General features: G+C 44.4%; 1 protein-coding gene across 1 annotated transcript in view; it reads right to left on the bottom strand.

Annotated features, from left to right (window-relative positions):
- Window positions 1–19,970, bottom strand: part of LOC129697508 (dynein axonemal heavy chain 8-like) — a 641,267-nt gene that overhangs the window by 584,986 nt on the left and 36,311 nt on the right. Inside the window, 1 exon segment of the mRNA XM_055636144.1 lies at window positions 3,654–3,843. Coding sequence (XP_055492119.1) covers window positions 3,654–3,843 — 190 coding nt within the window.

Consider the following 19,970-nt stretch of genomic DNA (forward strand, 5'->3'; position numbering starts at 1 on the left):
TGGCAAGGCAGGGAAAAGGCCTCCATAGCAAAGTTCTGAGAAAAGCGCAGATACGTGTTATCGATACCATGGACAACACAAAGCAAATAATTGCCAGTTCAAGGACTTTAAGTGACACAACTGTCAAAAGAAAGGCCATATTGCATCAGCATGCAGAGTACTATCACAGGACAAAGCAAAATAAAAGGCTCATCAGGATTGCCAATGAAGCTCTAAATAAAAAGGCTCGACAAAACAAAACGCATGGGGTTCATAACCTCTAAGAAAAGTCAGATAGTGATGAACTGAGCTGTATTGCATCTACATTGCAAGCGGTGGGTCTAGAAAAGAAAACTTTCAGACAAAGGTCAGAATGAACAATCAGCACATTACTATGAATATTGATACAGCTGCTGAATGCACAATTATAAGCAAAGATACCTATGAATCTAAATTTAGCAAAGCACCTTTCTCAGAAACAACTGTTTGACTGAAACCGTACTCTGAAGAAATGTTGGGAGATGTGTGTAGAGATAGTGATGTGGAAAACAAAGGCAAGGCGCAGAAGTTGCCAATAGTTGTTACGAGCGATATCAATAGGCCACGTTGATCGGCCAATATTGGCTCCGCTTACTGAAACTGAATTGGCAATCTGTGTTCCAAGTCGAAGTGCCAACAAAATGGATCAGTTGTTGAGGAAAACATCATGCTATGTTCAAGGACAGCTACGATGGCATAAGGGGCAAGCAAGTACACATCTGGATTGAACCTGAAGTCAAACCTGTCTACTGTAAACCACGACCAGTGCCATATTCACTGGAAAGTAAGGTGGAAGCCGAAATCAAAAAGTTGGAACAAAACAGTGTGCTGGTAAAAACAGATTGCATTAATTGGGCTACTCCAATAGGAGTGGGGCTGAAAGCAAACAACACAGTGAAATTGCATGGAGGCTATAAAATGAACATCAATCAGGCAGTAGATTATGAACAGTATCCACTGCTTACCTCAAAAGTACGCTTAATTTGCTGGTTCCAAGGAATTTTCTGAGCTAGTTCTATCACATGCATATTCCCATCTAAATGTTGATCATGAGTGCTAGCAATCACACACATGGGGCTGTAATCCTACACAAAACTGCCCTATAGCATGGTCAAGCACCAAAAATCCTCCAAGCTACAATGGACAAGATTCTCCAAGGAATCCCACACTGTTTGAGCACTCAAGATGATGTGCTAATCGTAACTGCTCCTGAGAAGGAGAATCTGGAGATACTCAGCGAAGTGTCGAACTGGCTTGACTATCACAATATAAAGTTGAAAAGAAGCAAATGTGCATTGTTGCAGTGAATCTTGGTTTGAAAGTGGATCAACGTACAGTTCTACCAGTGAAGGAAAATGTTGAAGCAATAGTAAATGCCCCAACACCATAGAATGTGTCGCAGCTTCGGTCCTTCCTGGGTATGGCACAGTATTACGTATGCTTCTTACCTGAGTTAGCAACAAGGCTAGCTCCTCTTCACAAGTTGTTGAAAAAGGATGCAAAATGGTAATGGTCCAAGAAGCAACAAAATGCTTATGTTGCATGCAAGAAAAGTTTGACTAGTGATGCATTACTTGTTCAGTACAATACAAATCGCAAGGCCGAAGTTAGCTTGCAATGCGCCTAGTTGTGATTTCATCACATGGGTGCAAGATGGGCATGAAAGCCTATAGCATTTGCATCTCCCATACTTACCGAGTGAGCGTAATTGTGCACAAATTAAAAAAGAAGCCCTTGGGATCAAGAAATTACATTATTCGGTGGATAGGAAATTCAACCTGATTTCAGATCATAAGCCACTTCTTGCTATTCTTAGTCTTCGGTCAGCAATGTCTATAATGGCAGCCTCGAGGATGCAACGATGTAATCCTGTCAGAGTATAACTATAGCATTAAACATCGGAGCTCAAAAGAAAATGCTATCACTGATGGATTGTCGTGTTTTCCTCATGAAAAATCAGATGTGGGTACTGAAGATCAAATCTATCAATGGACTTTCCAGACACAGCAGCTGAAATTGCTGCTGAAACTCAAAAGGACACAGTACTAAAACAAGTGTATGAACAAATTTTGAGTGGATGGTCAGAGACAAAACCAAGTACTGATGAACTAAGACCTTATCATAATAGACAATATGAATTGTCATGTGAACAAGAGTGTATTAAATATGGTCACAGAGTAGTAGTTCTTTAAGACAAAGATTATATACAGAACTCCATAGTGAACACACAGGTATTGTAGGAATTAAGTCCCCAGCCAGAGGTTGGGTGTACTGGCCAGGATTGGATAATGGGAGAGAAGCAATGGCAAGCAAACGTAGTACCTGTCAGGGTTATAGTAATATGCCAGCCCAAACTCCCTTGCAAACATGGTCTTGACCTTTTTCAGAGGGTTCATGTAGAATTATGTGACCACGAGAATAATAATGTTCTTGTGTTATAGTCACTCAATGTGGATTGAGATGGTACACAAGGGTACAAAAAAATATATATGCATTGCAGTATATCTTTGTGCGCTACGGCTTCCCTGAAGAGCTTGCCTCTGACAACTGCCCCCAGTTTTGTGCACTGCATTGTACCAAAATTTCATGAAGCTAAATGGTATCAAGCATACCCAAGTCCCTACTTCCCATCCAGCATGAGATGAGAAAACACTTTTTCATGCAGAGAGTTGCGAGTCTGCGGAATTCTCTGCCTCAGAGGGCGGTTGAGGCCGGTTCTCTGGAAACTTTCAAGAGAGAGCTAGATAGGGCTCTTGAAGATAGCGGAGTCAGGGGATATGGGGAGCAGGCAGGGTACTGATTGTGGATGATCAGCCATGATCACATTGAATGACGGTGCTGGCTTGAAGGGCTGTATGGCTTACTGCACCTATTTTCTATTGTCTAAGACTTGAGGCTGTAATCGCTGCCAAAGGTGCCTCAACAAAGTACCGAGTAAAGGGTCTGAGTACTTATGTAAATGTGAGATTTTAGTTATTTCATTTGAATTACTTTGCAAAAATTTCTAAACACCTGTTTTCGCTTTTTTATTATGGGGTATTGTGCATAGATTGATGATTTTAAAAAATGAACTTAATCCATTTTAGAATCAGGCTCTAACATAACAAAATATGGAAAATGGGTCTGAATGCTTACTGAATGCACTGTAAATGATCCAGAACCTGACTCTCACTGAAGAGCCACAAATTGACTCTCACTCAAAACCACAACCTGAATCTCCTCCCAAAACTCTCAGGTGGGCAGAAAGAGTGCGTAAACCAGTCATCAGATTAAATTTGGAAAAGAAAATTGGTCTTGTTTGGTTAATTTTCAAGTTTTTCTCTTTTCTAAGGGGAGAGCAGAGTGGTGTATATAATGGTAACTGTACCTTTAAGAACTACCAGATGGTACGATTTGAGTCATGTGATATATTCAAATTGTATCAATCTCGTGAATACGTGTGTAAGTATGCAGTATATTTTTGTAAAAAAATAAAGAAGATCCACACTAGTAATTGCTTAACTAAAACTTGTGTCTACTTCTGACTACATGTCATTACCGTACCTACAATTTTTCTTCAAACTTCAGATTATATTTAACCAGCCATATTTCCCAGCCTGTAATTCAGGCTGATTTAAATGTTTACAGTACCTTACCTTTTAAGAAAGTGACGTAACTGTTAATAGTATCTTTGAAGGCTTTCTTCTCTCTCTCCCCATGTATATATTGGTTAAGTGCTCCCCAATTTCTAGATGCAGAAATAGCTGGTAAGAAAATATTTTCTATCATAGTCACAGTACCATTGAGTATTCCATCAGTACAATCCAAAACGCCAAAGAATGTTTCCTGCAAAGAGGCATACTGATTAGTCAAGCACAAATATTACTGTAAGATGTTGAAATTCTGAAATAAAACGGAAAATGCTGGAAATACTGGAAACTTGGCAATATCTGTGTAAATTCATTCTGTATTTCAGGTCAAATGTCAGTTATAATTGCGAGATAAATGCAGTGTACGACTCTTCCTTCTACTAATCGCAGAACCAGCCAATTTACCTTATTAACACTCACCTCCGCCTAGCATAGCTGGACCTCAACCATAACAACTTCTACTCCTCCCATTTCCTCCAAATCAAAGGCGTAGCAATGGGCACTAATATTGGCCCTAGCTTTGTAGGGTATGTTGAACAATCCCTGTTCCAGGCGTACACTGGCCCTATCCCCATCCCCAAACTCTATACATTGACAACTGTATCAGTGCTACCTCCTGCACCCATGCAGAACTCATGGACTTCATTAACTTCACCACCAATTTCCATCAAGCACTCAAATTCACTTGGACCATGTGTGGCACCTCACCGTTTGCATCACAGGAGATAGACTATCGAATGACATCTATTGCAAACCCACTGAGTCCCACAACTATCTCAACTACACTTCTTCCCACCCTGCTTCCTCGTCAAGACTCTATCCCCTACTTCCAATTCCTCCATCCACGCCACATCTTCACCCAAGATGAGGTGTTCCATACCAGAACACTCGAGAATTCTTTGGGGAACGGGGGTTCCCATCGTCCATGATAGATGAGGCCCTCAGATGCCTCCTCGGTAACCGGCAGCTCCACCTTTGCTCCCCCTCCCCTTAGTCGCAACAAGGATAGAGTCCCCCTAGTCATAGAAATATAGAAAATAGGTGCAGGAGTAGGCCATTCAGCACTGAGCCAGCACCGCCATTCAATATGATCCTGCCTGATCATCCTAAATCAGTACACCGTTCCTGCTTTGTCCCCATATCCCTTGATTCCTTTCGCCCCAAGAGCTAAATCTAACTCTCACTTGAAAACATCCAGTGAATTGGCCTCCACAGCCTTCTGTGGCAGAGAATTCCACAGATTCACAACTCTCTGGGTGAGAAGATTTTTCCTCATCTCAGTCGTAAATGGCCTACCCCTTTTTCTTAAACTGTGACCCCTGGTGCTGGACTCCCCCAACATCGGGAGCATTTTTCCTGCACCAAGCCTGTCCAATACTTCAAGAATGTTATACATTTCTATAAGATCCCCTCTCATCCTAAATTCCAGTGAATACAAGCCCAGTCGACCCATTCCTTCATCATTTGTCAGTCTCGCCATCCAGGGAATTAACCCGGTGAACCTACGCTGTACTCCCTCAATAGCAATAATGTCCTTTCTCAAATTAGGAGACCAAAACTGCGCACAATACTCCAGGTGTGGTTTTACCAGGATCCTGTACAACTGCAGTAGGACCTCCTTGCTCCTAAACTCAAATCCTCTCGCTACGAAGGTCAACATGCCATTTGCTTTCTTCACTGCCTGCTGTAGCTGCATGCTTACTTTCAGTGACTGATGTACAAGGACACCCAGGTCTCGTTACACCTCCCCTTTTCCTAATCTCACACCATTCAGATAATAATCTGCCTACATGTTCTTACCACCAAAGTGGATAACCTCACCTTTATCCACATTATGCTGTATCTGCCATGCATCAGCCCAATCACCCAACCTATCGAAGTGACCCTGCAGCCTCACAGCATCCTCCTCGCAGCTCATACTCCACAAACTTGGAGATGTTACGTTTAATTCCCTCATCTAATATTGTAAATAACTGGAGTCACAGCACTGAGCTTTGCGGCACCCACTGCCTGCCATTCGGAAAAGGACCCGTTAATTCCTTCTCTTTGCTTCCTGACTGCCAACCAGTTCTCTATCCATGTCAATACCCTACACCCAATAACATGTGCTCTAATTTTGCATACTAATCACTTGTGTGGGACCTTGTCAAAGCTGTTTAAAAGTCCAGATACACATCCACTGGCTCTCCCTTATCCATTCTACTTGTTACATCCTCAAAAAATAACAGATGATTAGTATAGCATGATTTCCCCTTCATAAATCCATGCTGACTGACTGATCCTGTCACCGTTTTCCAAATGCGTTGCTATTACATCTTTAATAATCAACTCGAGCATCTTCCCCACTACCGATGTCAGGCTAACTAGTCTATAATTCGCTGTTTTCGCTCTCCCTCCTTTCTTAAAGTGGGGTTACATTAGCAACCCTCCAGTCCACAGGAACAGGAACTAGTCCTAAAGGGCCTGTACAACTTTGGCGATTTTTTAGGCGACAGCCGGTAAATAGGTTGATCGTGGGGTGACGCCTGTATTGTCGTGAGATGTTTCCTCAAGTGTCATAACTTTTTTCTTGTCGTCGCTAGATTTTGAAATGTTCAAAACCTTTCGGCGACATTCGGCTTGACGTTGCCTGTCTTCTCCTGTCGTAGGTGCTGTTGTAGGTTGTCGCCAGGATGACGGCAGGTGACGTTGGTTGTCGTCGGGTGATGACCTCAGTGATTTACATTGGTGACAACCTACGTCATCCTACGTCAGCCGGCGACAGAACCGGCCTCGAGAGAGGTCTTCAGTTGTCTTCATTTGTCGCCGACAGGGTCGCAGCTTGTCATAGCTTGTTGTGGGTGGAGGTAGGTTGACTTTGGTTGTCGTAGGTTGTCGCCTGTTTGGTCAAAGGTTGTCGTAGGTGTCGTCGTGGTTGTCGTAGGTGTGGTCTTAGGTGGATTTCACAAGCCGCGAGGAATTGTGTCGTTGGTTGACGTAGCTTGTCGTAGGCATTGTCGTAGGGTGGGTCCATTTCTGCGTCCCACTACAACTGTGACAGTCACCGGCAGTCGTCATAAAAATCGCCTAAGTTGGACAGGCCCTTTACCTTTCACCCCATTGGCCGTCGCATACAACACATAAACCTCTGACATTTTCGCCACCTCGAACGGGATCCCACTACTAGTCACATCTTCCCATTGCCACACCTTTCCGCCTTCCGCAGAGACCATTCCCTCTGCAACTCCCTGGTTAACTCATCCCTTCCACCCCCTCCCCAGGTACCTTCTCCTGCAACCACAGAAGATGCAACACCCGTCCCTATACCACCTCCCTCAACTCTGTCCAGGACCCCAACGGTCGTTTCAGTTTTGGTAGAGGTTCATTTGCACTTCTGACAACGTCATCTACTGTATCGACCGTTATTCAAGATGTAGACACTTATACATTGGCGAGACGAAACATAGACTGGGCGATCATTTCACTGAACACTGCTTCACTCATTCTGCCTGGACCCATCTGATCTCCCAGTTGCGAAACACTTTAATTCCCCTTTTCATTCCCACACTGATCTTTCTGTCCTAGGCCTCCTCCATTGTCAGTGAGGCTAAACGTAAATTGGAGGAGCAACATTTCATATTTTGTTTAGGCAACTTACAACCCAGGGGTACGAATATTAATTTCTCTAACTTCAAGTAACCCCTGTACTACCTCTCTCTCCATCCCTCCCACACCCAAATCACACCAGCTTTTAGTTCTCACCTAACAAACAGCTAACAATGGCCTGTTTCCTTTATCATTGTTTATCATATCTTTCATTCATTTATTCTATATCTGTCTACATCAGTGGTTCCAACCTTTTTTTGGCCATGCCCCACCTAATCACCTCTAAAATCCTGATGCCCCCCCCCCCCCCCCCCCCATGTGGTGATATATAATTCTTATCATTTAAAAAGTGAACTCCGTTTCAGCTGAAGAAGCTTAAAATGCCAAATACCTTGGTTTAAACGCTTCAAAAGAACATGGCATCCATGAAAAAGAAAAATGAAATAAACAAAAGACAGTTAAAGTTCTGAGCAAGAAATTACTAAAAAATTGTAAAAAAAAAGAAAAAAACATTAGGTGGTATTAAAATAATAATAATGATAAATATGATAATAAAAGAGTATTCACAGGTAATAAAGAGAGAAAAATAAAAATCAAAAATTTGGACCCAGACCTCCTCAGTCGCGCTCAATTGCCCCCCCTTAAAAATCAAATTGCCCCCCTGTGGGGCGTACTCCCCACGTTGGGAACCACTGGTCTACATCATCGTCTATATCTCTCGTTTCCCTTTCCTGTGACTTTCAGCCTGAAGAAGGGTCTCGACCCGATACGTCATCCATTCCTTCTCTCCAAAGATGCTGCCTGTCCAGCTGAGTTACTCCAGCATATTGGGTCTATCTATGGCGGTTACATACTGTATCTTTGTTTCTGGTCTTGTCATTAGACACATATAAAAAATAAAGCATATCTATATAATAGAACATATGATATTTCACCGAAACTGAAACATTTACCATATCATTGATAGAGGACCAAAGTGCTGTAGTAACTCAGCAAGCGAGGTAGCATTTCTCAAGAACAAGGATTGACAATGAATCGGGTCAGGACCCTTTTTCAAACCTTCAAAATTCCTTGTATTTACCATATTACTTGTGTTACCTTTGGTCAGGACAAGTTCAGGGATGGTGATGGGTTAGTATTGAGTATAGAAATTGGGAGGTCATATTGCAGTCATATAAGACATTGGTGAAGCCACATTTAGAGTATTGTGTTCAGTTTTGGGCACCCTGTTATAGGGAAGATATTGTCAAGTGAGAACGGGTGCAGAGAAGATTTACGAGGATGTTGCATGGTCTCAAGAGCCTGAGCTATAGGGAGAGATGGACCAGGCTAGGACACTATTTCTTGGAGCGCAGGAGGATTAGGGATGATCATATAGTGTATACAAAATCATGGGAGGAATAGATAAATGCAGTGTCTCTTGACCAGAGTAGGGGGATCAAGAAAAAGAGGACAGGTTTATCATGAAGGGGAAAGATTTAATAGAAACCTGAGGGATAACTTTTTGCACACAAAGCGTGGTGGCTGTATGGAACAAGCTTCTGGAGGAGGTGGTTGAGGGAGGCAATATAGCGATGTTTAAGAAACATTTAGACAGGAACATGGATAGGATAGGTTTAGAGGGGTATGGGCCAAATGCAGGCAGATGAGACTAGTGTAGATGGGACATGTTGGTCGGTGTGGGCTAGTTAGGCCAAAGGGTCTATTTCCACACTGAATGACTATGTATTACAAGATACAACGGCAAGAGTTTTGTTACGTTAAAACTCTAGAGCAAAGCTAAGGGTACTGATTTCCGGTCTGGATTGATGTGAGAGTTGGAGTTAAAATCCCAACATAGCAGTGAAGAAATTTACATTAAAGTTATTAACTTGAAAATCTAGAATTAAAAAACTAATTCAATAACGGTAACCTGTAAACTACCAAATTACCAAATTGTTGTATAAAGCCCTCTCTTTCAGAATGTTCTACAGGAAAGTAAATTTAGTATAACCTATAGATTGGTGAGAAAAGTTATTGAAGAAAATGCGGAGGACAGAAATAATCATTTGCGGAAGAGCCATGAAGAGCAGGCTTCAGGGATCAGGTGGCTTACTCCAGTTCCATTTTTTTGCATTTTCACCATTCATTGATTTTATTTTCTCTTAAATCCATTCTAATCTAACAAGAAATTAAATGATGCCTCATAATTCATGCTCAGAAGAATCTGTATTTTCTGTTTACCCCAGCTCTCACAATTTTAGATACATTAATTAAACCTCAACAAATAAAGTCTGAAGAAGAGTTTCCGACCGAAACGTTACCTATCTGCTTCGCTCCATAGATGCTGCTGCACCCGCTGTTTCTCCAGCATTTTTGTGTACCCTCAACAAATACAATCCTGATTACACTGTCTCTCCTCATGAAAAGCAAGAAGACATGGGTTTATGACAAGAGGAAGTAGTTTTAAAGAGGGATTTAAGAAAAATGTTTTTTTACACAAAAGGTAGTTAATATGTGGAACTCGCTGCCTGAGAAGGTGGTGCAATCAGATACATTCAGTACATTTAAGAGACATTTAGAATGACAACTGAATAGGCAAGCATAGAAGGACAAATACCTAATGTAGAAACATAGTTAGATTAAACGAGAACTTACCAGTTTGAAGTTTGATCGTTATTTTATGAGGAGTAACGTTGAGGGATTACGTGAAGAACCCCGCCAGGACGCATGCGTGTCATTCTTCAAAGCAGCGGTGTGAAATCACAGATAACTGAAATGACTAAACATAGTAAAATTAGAGAAGAGATACCAGTTGAGTATATGATCAAGGGTGGGAGCGGAGGGCACGTAATCCCTCAACGTTACTCCTCATAAAATAACGATCAAACTTCAAACTGGTAAGTTCTCGTTTAATCTTACTATTTTACTTCGGAGTCACGTGGGTGACTACGTGAAGATTTTAAAGCTCTGTGATTTCATGCCATGGAAACGAGTCCATGCATCACATCTGCCTTGATTATGGGGAGATTAGTGTTAACATCATTAGACATCAATACGATATTGAAAAACCGAACTATAAATATATTAACACCAAATTATAGCCCCTATTTATGGGGTAAATTATATTACAGAACTTAAAATTGTTTCTGGAAATGTTCCAGGTTCAATGACTGGTTTGTTATAAAATTGTTGGAAAGTTTTCTCCGTTGACCAACCTGCTGACTTGAAGATTTGGTCCATAGGAACATCCAACTTCATAGCTGCTGATGTAGCTGCAGCCCTGGTGGAGTGAGATTTAAAAATGCTAGTGTCTACTCCAGCCTTTATTAGGACTTGTTTTAGCCATCTAGAGATGGTCTGGACTGTCATTGTGTTGAGTGGCTGTTTGTAGCTGATTAAAAGTGACATTTCTTTCCCTCTGATGATCTTAGTATACTCCATCTATAATAGTAAGTGTGTTACAATACAGAGACGATCATCTGTCGGGTAGGCCCTGAATTCTGTTTTTAGGCCTGCTGACCCCTGTCTGTTCTGTTTGACTAATTCATTGATGTGAAAAGTTAAATTTCCAGATGAAATAGTCATGTTGTCCAGCCTTAGTTTCTGTAGTGACTGGACCCTTTGTGCCGTGACCAAGGCCATCAGCATGACTGTTTTCATAGTCAGTTTCTGTAGGGACAGAGCTGTAGCTGGAGACCAGTTTCTTAACATGGTCAGTACAATGCTCACATCCCATATTTGGGAGTACCTGGTTCTTGGGGGATTAACATTAAAAATGCCCCTCATGAGTTTGGTTACCAGGGTGTGTCCCAACAGAATGCCGCTCTGTTCCTTGCCACAGGTATGTTGACAGAGCACTTCTGGCGCAGTTGATGGCACTATGACTGAGCCTCTCATCGTAATGGAGGCTTGCCAGGAATTCCAGAACAGACGGGATGTTCATAGATCTGTGGGTGATGTTTATTGTTGTGACAGTACTTCCCATTTCTTGATGACACCAAGTACTGTTTTTTGGTGGACTGTCTGTGGGCCGCTGAAATAATATCCACCCTTCGGTCCGTCAGTCCCTGGTGTAGTAGAGGTGCTTTCAAACTCTACAAATTAATAGGTCTATATAATTATGACATGGGTAACTTCCCCTTGTTGCGGGATGAACCAGTAAATTAGGTCTATGATGGATGGTGATGCATGGTAGTTCTATTAGAATCTCGAGTATCACCGGGACTCATGGTTGAGTAGGCCAATCGGGTACTATCAAAATACCAGACGCATAGTCTTGCTGTATATTCCTAAATACCCGACTGATGAGGCAGAAAGGAGGGAATGCATAAATGAACAATCCCCCAATGCAGCGAAAATGCATCTGTTGCCACTGCCCCAGGTTCTGGTTCCCATGAACATAATTCGATAACTGGTGTGAGCCTGGATGCAAATAGGTCGCTATCTGGTGTTCCATACCGTGCTGTAATTTCGGCAAATACATTTTTATCCAACATCCATTCAGTGTTTTCATTGAATTTGCGTGACCTGTTGTCTGCCACTAAATTTAGTTTACCTGGTAAGTAGGTAGCTGATATCCAAATATCTCTCTGGATACACTATTTCCAAATTGTGTTGGCCAGATTGTCACATAATGTCGATTTGTTTCCACCCATATGGTTGATATATGCTACCACGGTGGTGTTGTCAATTTGTAGTCTAACATGCTGGTGATATAACCCAGAACAATATGACTTAAGGCCATGGAATGCACTTAACATTCCAAGGTAGTTTATGCCCAGTGTTTGTAATAATGATGCTTCCTGTGCATTCCATCTCCCCCACAGCTGGAGATGGAATTGGTAGCACCCCATCCAAGTGCACTGGCATCAGTTTGTAGTTCCATAGATGGGTAGCTGATAATGTTTGGATTGGAACAATGCCTAATGTTATCTTTCCACCATTTTAGTTCCATTATGGCCTCTGTTGGTAGCTTCATTGGTCTGTCAAAATGACCACCATAATTTTTGAGTGCTCGTATTTTAGCCCTCTGTAATTTTTGATAATGTAAAGGTCCGATTTGTGTGGCTGGAAACGCAGCCACTATTATGCCAATTATTCTTGCTACTATTCTGATGGATGGTTTTGTGATGTCAATGATTTTGCTGCAAGCCTCCATTAAGGCTGTAACCTTTTCTTTTGGCAAAGTCACTGACATGTGAACTGAGTTAAGGGTGAACCCCAGATGATCCATTGTGTTAAATAACATCTGTGGTCACCTCTAATGGGTACTGTATAGTAAGCATCTTTTAAATCGATGCTTGCCATGTAGTACCCCAGGAAATTAATTGTTTAGCAGTAACAAAGGTTTCCATCTAGTAATGAATATATAGTACGAAAGTATTCAAATTAGTCAAATCTATGATGATGCGGCAACCACCATCTTGTTTATGATAAAGATTTTGGACACGAATTCCTGTGATTCGTGTTGGGTTTCCTCCATTACTCCTTTTTTATATGGCCACTGTAGTTCAGCATGCGCTCTTGATTTTTCTTTGCCTGTAAGCACGAACATTCGGTTCAGTACATGCTGAACTGGAGGATTATGTTTTTGTATAAATTCTATGGTATAACCCTATACTTCTGAAAATATAAGTGTCGGTAGTTAATTTATTCCATGCATCCAGATAGAATTGTAATCTCCCACCAACCTCGTAAGGAACCAGACCCACCTACCTCCATGGTTACTATTGGTAGGTTTGTTACTTTTTCGGCATCGTCCGTGGACGTTGAGGCGCGGGTGTCTGAATCTGTAGTTGGGTCGGTGTTGAGGGTTAGCGCATTCCCCAGGAAGGCCGGTCTGGGCCATTACCTGTTTTGATAAGTTGCCTCCAAATAGTAATATTCGTGGTTTGGAGGTTCCAGGTTTGCATAGGCCTGCAAATTAGGGTCTAAAGCCGGTTGGATGGCACTTCTTCCTAATGCTGTTTACTCGTATTGGTAGTTGCAAAATAAAGCCAGTGCATCCTGGTGATCTTGTGTTATGTCTTTTTTGTTTATTGTGCGGGCGAAAACCGTAATTCCCACTGTTAGGACTTTCAGAACTTTCTGTAGTTTCAAGTCCCTGGCTCTGATTGAGGCACCGACATGTTTTCAAATACACTGGTTGACACTGGGAACATTCAGTGTTTTGCAGTTCCATGGTGGTAAGTGTCTTGCTGTGGTGTCCAATAATGCCTGTCCTTATAGCTGGTTGAATGACAAGTAGTCGATACTTGCAGCTATTTTAGGTTCCAGGTTTTGGCCAGTTTGGTTGGGTTGAATAAACTGGGATACCATATCCAATAGGTTTTCTTGCACCCCATGTGCACTAGGGGTATGTTGTGCACCCCTCTTCAGCGCCAGCCCAGAATTGACCCCCTGTACTCCCCTCTGATGAGGGAGACACTGTGCAGCCCTACAAGATGTACTGCTGGACTTACTAGCTGCCCACTCTGACTAGTCTCCATCGCCCAGAGCCTGTCACTTTGGAGTACTTGCTCCAACAGCCGCTGCAACTGGCTCCAATGCTCTCAGGGCACTGGCCACTCGCGGCCGCTCCAACCGGCCCCAATGCTCACGTGCACTGGCCGCTCGTGGCTATTCAGAGTCCGACTCATCTGAGTCAATGACTGTTAGTTTTTTGCTTCACTCTACTCCCCGGCCGTGGCCGGTGCGGGAACGAAGTCGGGCACAGCTGTTCCCATTTCGGGAGATTGGCGTGCCGTTGGCTGCTGCTGCTGGCTGCCCGCAACTCCGCGGTTCTCCCCCGCCAGCTTTTTCGCAGCCTTCGTGGATCTGGTCCATGTCTCCACCTGTAAGGTAAGTGGAAGGAACGCAGAGTCTCCTTACCTGCTGTTCCCGGCTTTCAAATTCTGCCGCTAAGGGGAACGTCGTTCTCCCTGCTGTGACTCGTTACAATGCGTGTAGCGATATGGCACGCTTGCGTCCTGGCGGGGTTCTTCACGTAGTCACTCACGTGACTCCGAAGTAAAATTGGATTTGTGTAGATGGAGAAAAAGCCATCATGGATGTGGCGGACCATAAGGCCAGTTTCTGTGCTGTTTCCATGCCGTGCTACAAATCTATAATTCCTAAACATAAATATCGTCTGCTCTTCTTTAATGTAGAGAAAGGTATTTTAGGATCGCCAAATATAATGTACGAGTTGAAGGAGTTGCACATAAATCTTTGTAACACCTGGAAAGGCTATTTAAGTGTTCAAGAAGGAACTGCAGATACTGGAAAATCGAAGGTACAAAAAAAGCTGGAGAAACTCAGCGGGTGCAGCAGCATCTATGGAGCGAAGAAAATAGGCAACGTTTCGGGCTGAAACTCTTCTTCAGACTGATAGGAGGTGGCGGGGAGAAGGAAGGAAAAAGGAGGAGGGGGAGCCCGAGGGCTGGGAGATGGGAGGAGACAGCTCGAGGGCTAAGGAAAGGGAGGAGACAGCAAGGGCTAACAAAATTGGGAGAATTCAATGTTCAAGCCCGCAGGCTGCAGACTCCCCAAGCGGAATATAAGGTGCAGTTCCTCCAATTTCCAGTGTTGCTCGCTCTGGCCATGGAGGAGACCCAGGACAGAGAGGTCGGATTCGGAGTGGGAGGGGGAGTTGAAGTACTGAGCCACCGGGAGGTCAGGTAGGTTCTTGCAGACCGAGCGGAGGTGTTCGGCGAAACGATCGCCCAACCTCCGCTTGGTCTCACCGATGTAGATCAGCTGACATCTAGAGCAGCGGATGCAGTAGATTAGGTTGGAGGAGATACAGGTGAACCTCTGTCGCACCTGGAACGACTGCTTGGGTCCTTGAATGGAGTCGAGGGGGGAGGTAAAGGGACAGGTGTTGCATTTCTGCGGTTGCAACGGAAATTGCCCGGGGAGGGGGTGGTACAGGAGGGAAGGGATGAATTGACAAGGGAGTTGCGGAGGGAGCGGTCTTTGCGGAAGGCAGACATGGGGGGGAGATGGGAAGATGTGGCGAGTGGTGGGGTCACGTTGGAGGTGGCGAAAATTACGGAGGATTATTTGTTCTATGTGACGACTGGTGGGGTGAAAGGTGAGGACTTTGGGGACTCTGCCCTTGTTGCGAGTGCGGGGATGGGGAGAGAGAGCAGTGCTGCGGGGTATGGAAGAGACCCTGGTGCGAGCCTCATCTATGGTGGAGGAGGGGAACCCCCGTTCCCTGAAGAATGAGGACATTTCAGATGCCCTGGTGTGGAACGCCTCATCCTGGGAGCAGATGTGGCGTAGGCGGAGGAATTGGGAGTAGGGGATGGAGTCCTTACAGGAAGCAGGGTGGGAAGAAGTGTAGTCCAGATAGCCATGCGAGTCAGTGGGTTTATAGTGGATGTCGGTCAGAAGTCTATCACCTGCGATGGAGATAGTGAGGTCAAGGAATGGTAGGGAAGTGTCGGAAATAGTCCAGGTGTATTTGAGTGCCGGATGGAAGTTGGTGGTGAAGTGGATGAAGTCAGTCAGTTGTGTGTGGGTGCAAGAGGTCAATAGTCAATAGTCAATAGTCTATTTATTTGTCATTTGGACCCCTGGAGGTCCAAATGAAATGCCGTTTCTGCAGCCATACATTACACACAAATAGACCCCAGACACAACACAATTACATTTTACATAAACATCCATCACATAGCTGTGATGGAAGGCCAAAAAAAAAACTTATCTCTCCACTGCACTCTCCCCCCCCCGATGTCAGAGTCAAAGTCAAAGCCCCCGGCTGGCGATGGCGATTGTCCCGCGGCCATTGAAGCCACGCCGGGTGGTGCGAGGTCGCACACCGGGTCTTGGTGTTGGAGCCCCCGGTGTGCGCTCGCAAAGTCCCGCGGCCATTCCAGCCGCGCGGGGCAGTGCTGTTAGGCCCCGCTCCAGGAGCTCTTCAACCCCGCAACACGGGCGGGAGAAGTCGCCGTTGCAGGAGCCCCGAAAAGCGGTCTCTCTCCAGGGTCCCGCGGGCTCCCGGTGCCGCCGTCCACAGACCCGCAGCAGCAGCCTCCCAATCTCCGGAGGTCGGCAGCAGCAGCAGCAGCAGCAGCAGCGGCAGCGCTCCTCCACCGCTCCACCCGCTCCGGTCTCGGCCAGCTCCGCGACGGTGAGGTGAGTCGGCACCTGAGTCCCCGGCTTCTTCCTGTTGGAGGCCGCTCCTCGTTGCGGCCTCAACGACAACCGAGACCCGACAAGAAAAGGTCGGGTCTCCAGTGCAGGGAGAGATTTAAAAACGTTCCCCCCCCCCCCCTCCCACCCCCCCCCCCGCCCCCCACACACACACACCCCAACATAAAATAACAAAAACTACATTAAAACACAGACAAAAAATAATAAAAACGCGGACAGGCTTCAGAGGCCGCTGCTGACCAGAGTCGTGCCGCCTACCGGAAAATGGGGAGGGGGTGGTACAGGCCCCAAAGCAGTCGTCGATGTAACAGAGGTAGAGGTCGGGGATGGGGCCCTGGTACGTAATGAACAAGGATTGTTCGACGTACCCGACAAAGAGGCAGGCGTCGCTGGGGCCCATGCGTGTGCCCATAGCTACGCCTTGTACTTGGAGGAAATGGGAGGAGTCAAACGTGAAGTTATTGAGGGTAAGGACCAACTCCGCTAGGTGGAGGAGAGTGTCAGGGGCTGGGTATAAGTTGCTCCTCTGGTCGTGGAAGAACCGGAGGGCTTTGAGGCCATGCTGGTGGGGGATGGAGGTGTAGAGTGACTGGACATCCATGGTGAAGATGGGGGGGGTGAGGACCTAGAGAATGGAATGCGCGGAGGCGGCGGAGAGTGTCTGAGGTGTCCTGAACATAGGTGGGAAGGGATTTAACCAAGGGGGATAGGATGGAGTCAAGGTAAGCGAGCAACACCGGAAATTGGAGGAACAGCACCTTATATTCCGCTTGGGGAGTCTGCAGCCTGCGGGCTTGAACATTGAATTCTCCCAATTTTGTTAGCCCTTACTGTCTCCTCCTCTTCCTTAGCCTTCAGGCTGTCTCCTCCCATCCCCCAGCCCTCGGGCTCCTGCTCCTCCTTTTTCCTTCCTTCTCCCCGCCACCCCCTATCAGTCTGAAGAAGGGTTTCGGCCCGAAACGTTGCCTATTTCCTTCGCTCCATAGATGCTGCTGCACCCACTGAGTTTCTCCAGCTTTTTTGTGTACCTAGGGCTATTTAAGTGCCTGGATGGTGAGGAGAGAGGAGGCATAGGGACAAATGCTCCAAATGGTCATGTGAAAGTCCTAGGGATCAGGGAGGGTTGAGAGGGAAGGAATGAGCGAACTAGGGAGTCATGGATAGAGTGGTCTGTAAGGAAAGCAGAAAGGAATAAGGAGGGAAAATGTGGCTTGTGGTAAAATCCTATTGTAGCCCTATTTTGTTGTGAAGGTTGGTAAGTCACTAGTACAGATGATATGCATGTTTTGAGTTTGCTATCGAGAGTGTGGATGCAGAAATGGTCATCTTCCAAAATTCCATATACAGATCACCGTCATTATAACAAACCAAAGGAGGGTAATGGTGTCTGTTATTGTCAATTGTCCACCAAGGACAACCGAGTATGGGATTCGAGCCAACCACAAGTTGTTTTCAAATAAGGAGCTATGTGTATTTTTGTTACTGCAAGCTAAAAATAATAAGGCTGTTTGTTACATGTTTAAAGTAATAGAGTCTAATAGAGTATAATTGCACAAATGTCGATCAAAGCAATTGCTTTTCAATTTCTATTGCCTCCCGAAGTGTACTGTAACTAGCAGCCTGTTCCCTTCAGGAGACAGTGGTATCTGATTACTGTGGGAATGCTCTGTCCGCTCTAACCAAAATCTGTCATAAAGAGGTCCGTAATGACAAGGGTAAACTGTACTCTGGAACAGTTCCCACGTTCTAAAAGGCAGCGGAATGTAACCACATTATTTATTAAAGGAGAGCGTTGGATTTTTTTTAAAACAAGGAATTAACTAATCTTTCTTCAAGAAAACACTTGATATCCTTTATTGAGGAAGTGGTAATAGGATTTGGAAGAGCCAATGTGCTTTTAAGAGGGCCCACACTAGAGTGATCATATTGAAAGCCATCAGAAAGAAACAAAATTAGAGCACAAGATATTGGAGGCCATATTCGGCAGGAATTGGAAATGTTTTACTCAAGAAAAGCAAGTTGGAATGAGTGGGTCATTTTCAAGTGATCAACAAGATGCCACAAAGATTGGTGCTGCAGGCCTCACTCCCCACCATCATCCTCAGTACTTTCTACAGGGGTACGGTGGAGTCTGTACTCACGTACTGCATAAATACGTGGTACTCCACCTGCAACTGCTCGGGAAGGCTCTGCAGAGGGTAGTGAGGGGAGCAGAGAGGATCATTGGCGTCTCCCTACCCTCGGTACAAGAACTGTTCCAGAGCCGCTGTCTGAAAAAAGCTCAGAGAATTGCTAAGGACAAACTGCACCCCCTCCACATACACCTGGATCTCCTGCCATCAGGCAAGAGATATCGAAGCATCAAAGCCCGGACTACAAGACTGCTAAACAGCTTCCTGCCACAGGCTGTGAGGCTGCTAAACAGTCACTCTGTACTCACAGTCACTTGATTCTGCGGCTGGCACGGACACTTTAATAACTGGCACTGGCCACTCAAATCAGCTGCCCCGGACATTTTTATGAGTGGTTTATTGTATTTTAACGTTGTGTTTTACCTGCTTTTAACTATTTATACTGTTCCATCAGGGACTGGATTGTTTTTAGTGTTATTATGTGTGAAATGTTTTAAATTTCATGTGCGATGCTCCGGGAAACCTGGATATACCCTGGGAAATGTCTTTTCATTTTGCACTGTACAACTGTTGCTTGCAAGATGACAATAAAGGTTGATTGATTGATTGATTGATTGATTGAACTCCAGTTGTGCACAATTGATTTAGATGCGATCAAATGTTATATTTTACCATGATTCAAAACTAGGTTGCAGAGTCGGAACACTTAACAGAATTACATTCTATCTACCATTGCTTTGCCCTGCTTACCAGCTGATCATTTTTATCATGCAGCCTGCATAAACACAGAAAGTTAGCTTTGAGTTACAGTGGACAATTAAGAAGACAAATGGCATGTTGGCCTTTATTGCGTAGGCGATGGAGTGCTAAAATAAGGAAGCTCTGCTACAAATGGAGACCACACCTGGAGTGCTGCCTTGGAAGCAGTGTCATTTTGTCAGATTGACACCAGAGATGAAAGGGCTATTTTATAAAGAAAAAGAGTAAATTGAGATTTTGGTCCAATGGTTAGAAGAATGTGAAATGATCTCATTGCTATATACAGAGAATCTTGAGGAGGCTTGGCAGTGTAAATGTAATGAAATGTTTCCCCTAATGCAGGGATCCAGAACTAGCAGCCATGTTCTCAGATTAAAGGGGTTCAAGACTATCAAGACATTAAAGGTTCAAGACTATCACAAGGAATTTCTTTGCTGAAAGGAATCTTTAAATTTGCTGCTCTGGAGATAGTGAATTATTAAGTTTATTCACCATCGAGATACATTTCTGAATTTAGGATGAATTCAGATTATCAATGTCAGGCAGGAAAGGGAGTTAAGGCAAAAAAAAAAAAAAGCTATTTTACTGAATGGCAGACTCACATGGCCTACTCCTGTTCCAATTTCGCGTGATCTTATTTAACCCCCTTACACTTTTTGGAGTAGTTAATTTCTTACTGAAAGTGTAATTTACTTAAGACATTGAGTGATAAATTCAATAGTTT

Source organism: Leucoraja erinacea, chromosome 5 (assembly GCF_028641065.1).
Source record: "Leucoraja erinacea ecotype New England chromosome 5, Leri_hhj_1, whole genome shotgun sequence".
Classification (NCBI taxonomy): domain Eukaryota; kingdom Metazoa; phylum Chordata; class Chondrichthyes; order Rajiformes; family Rajidae; genus Leucoraja; species Leucoraja erinaceus.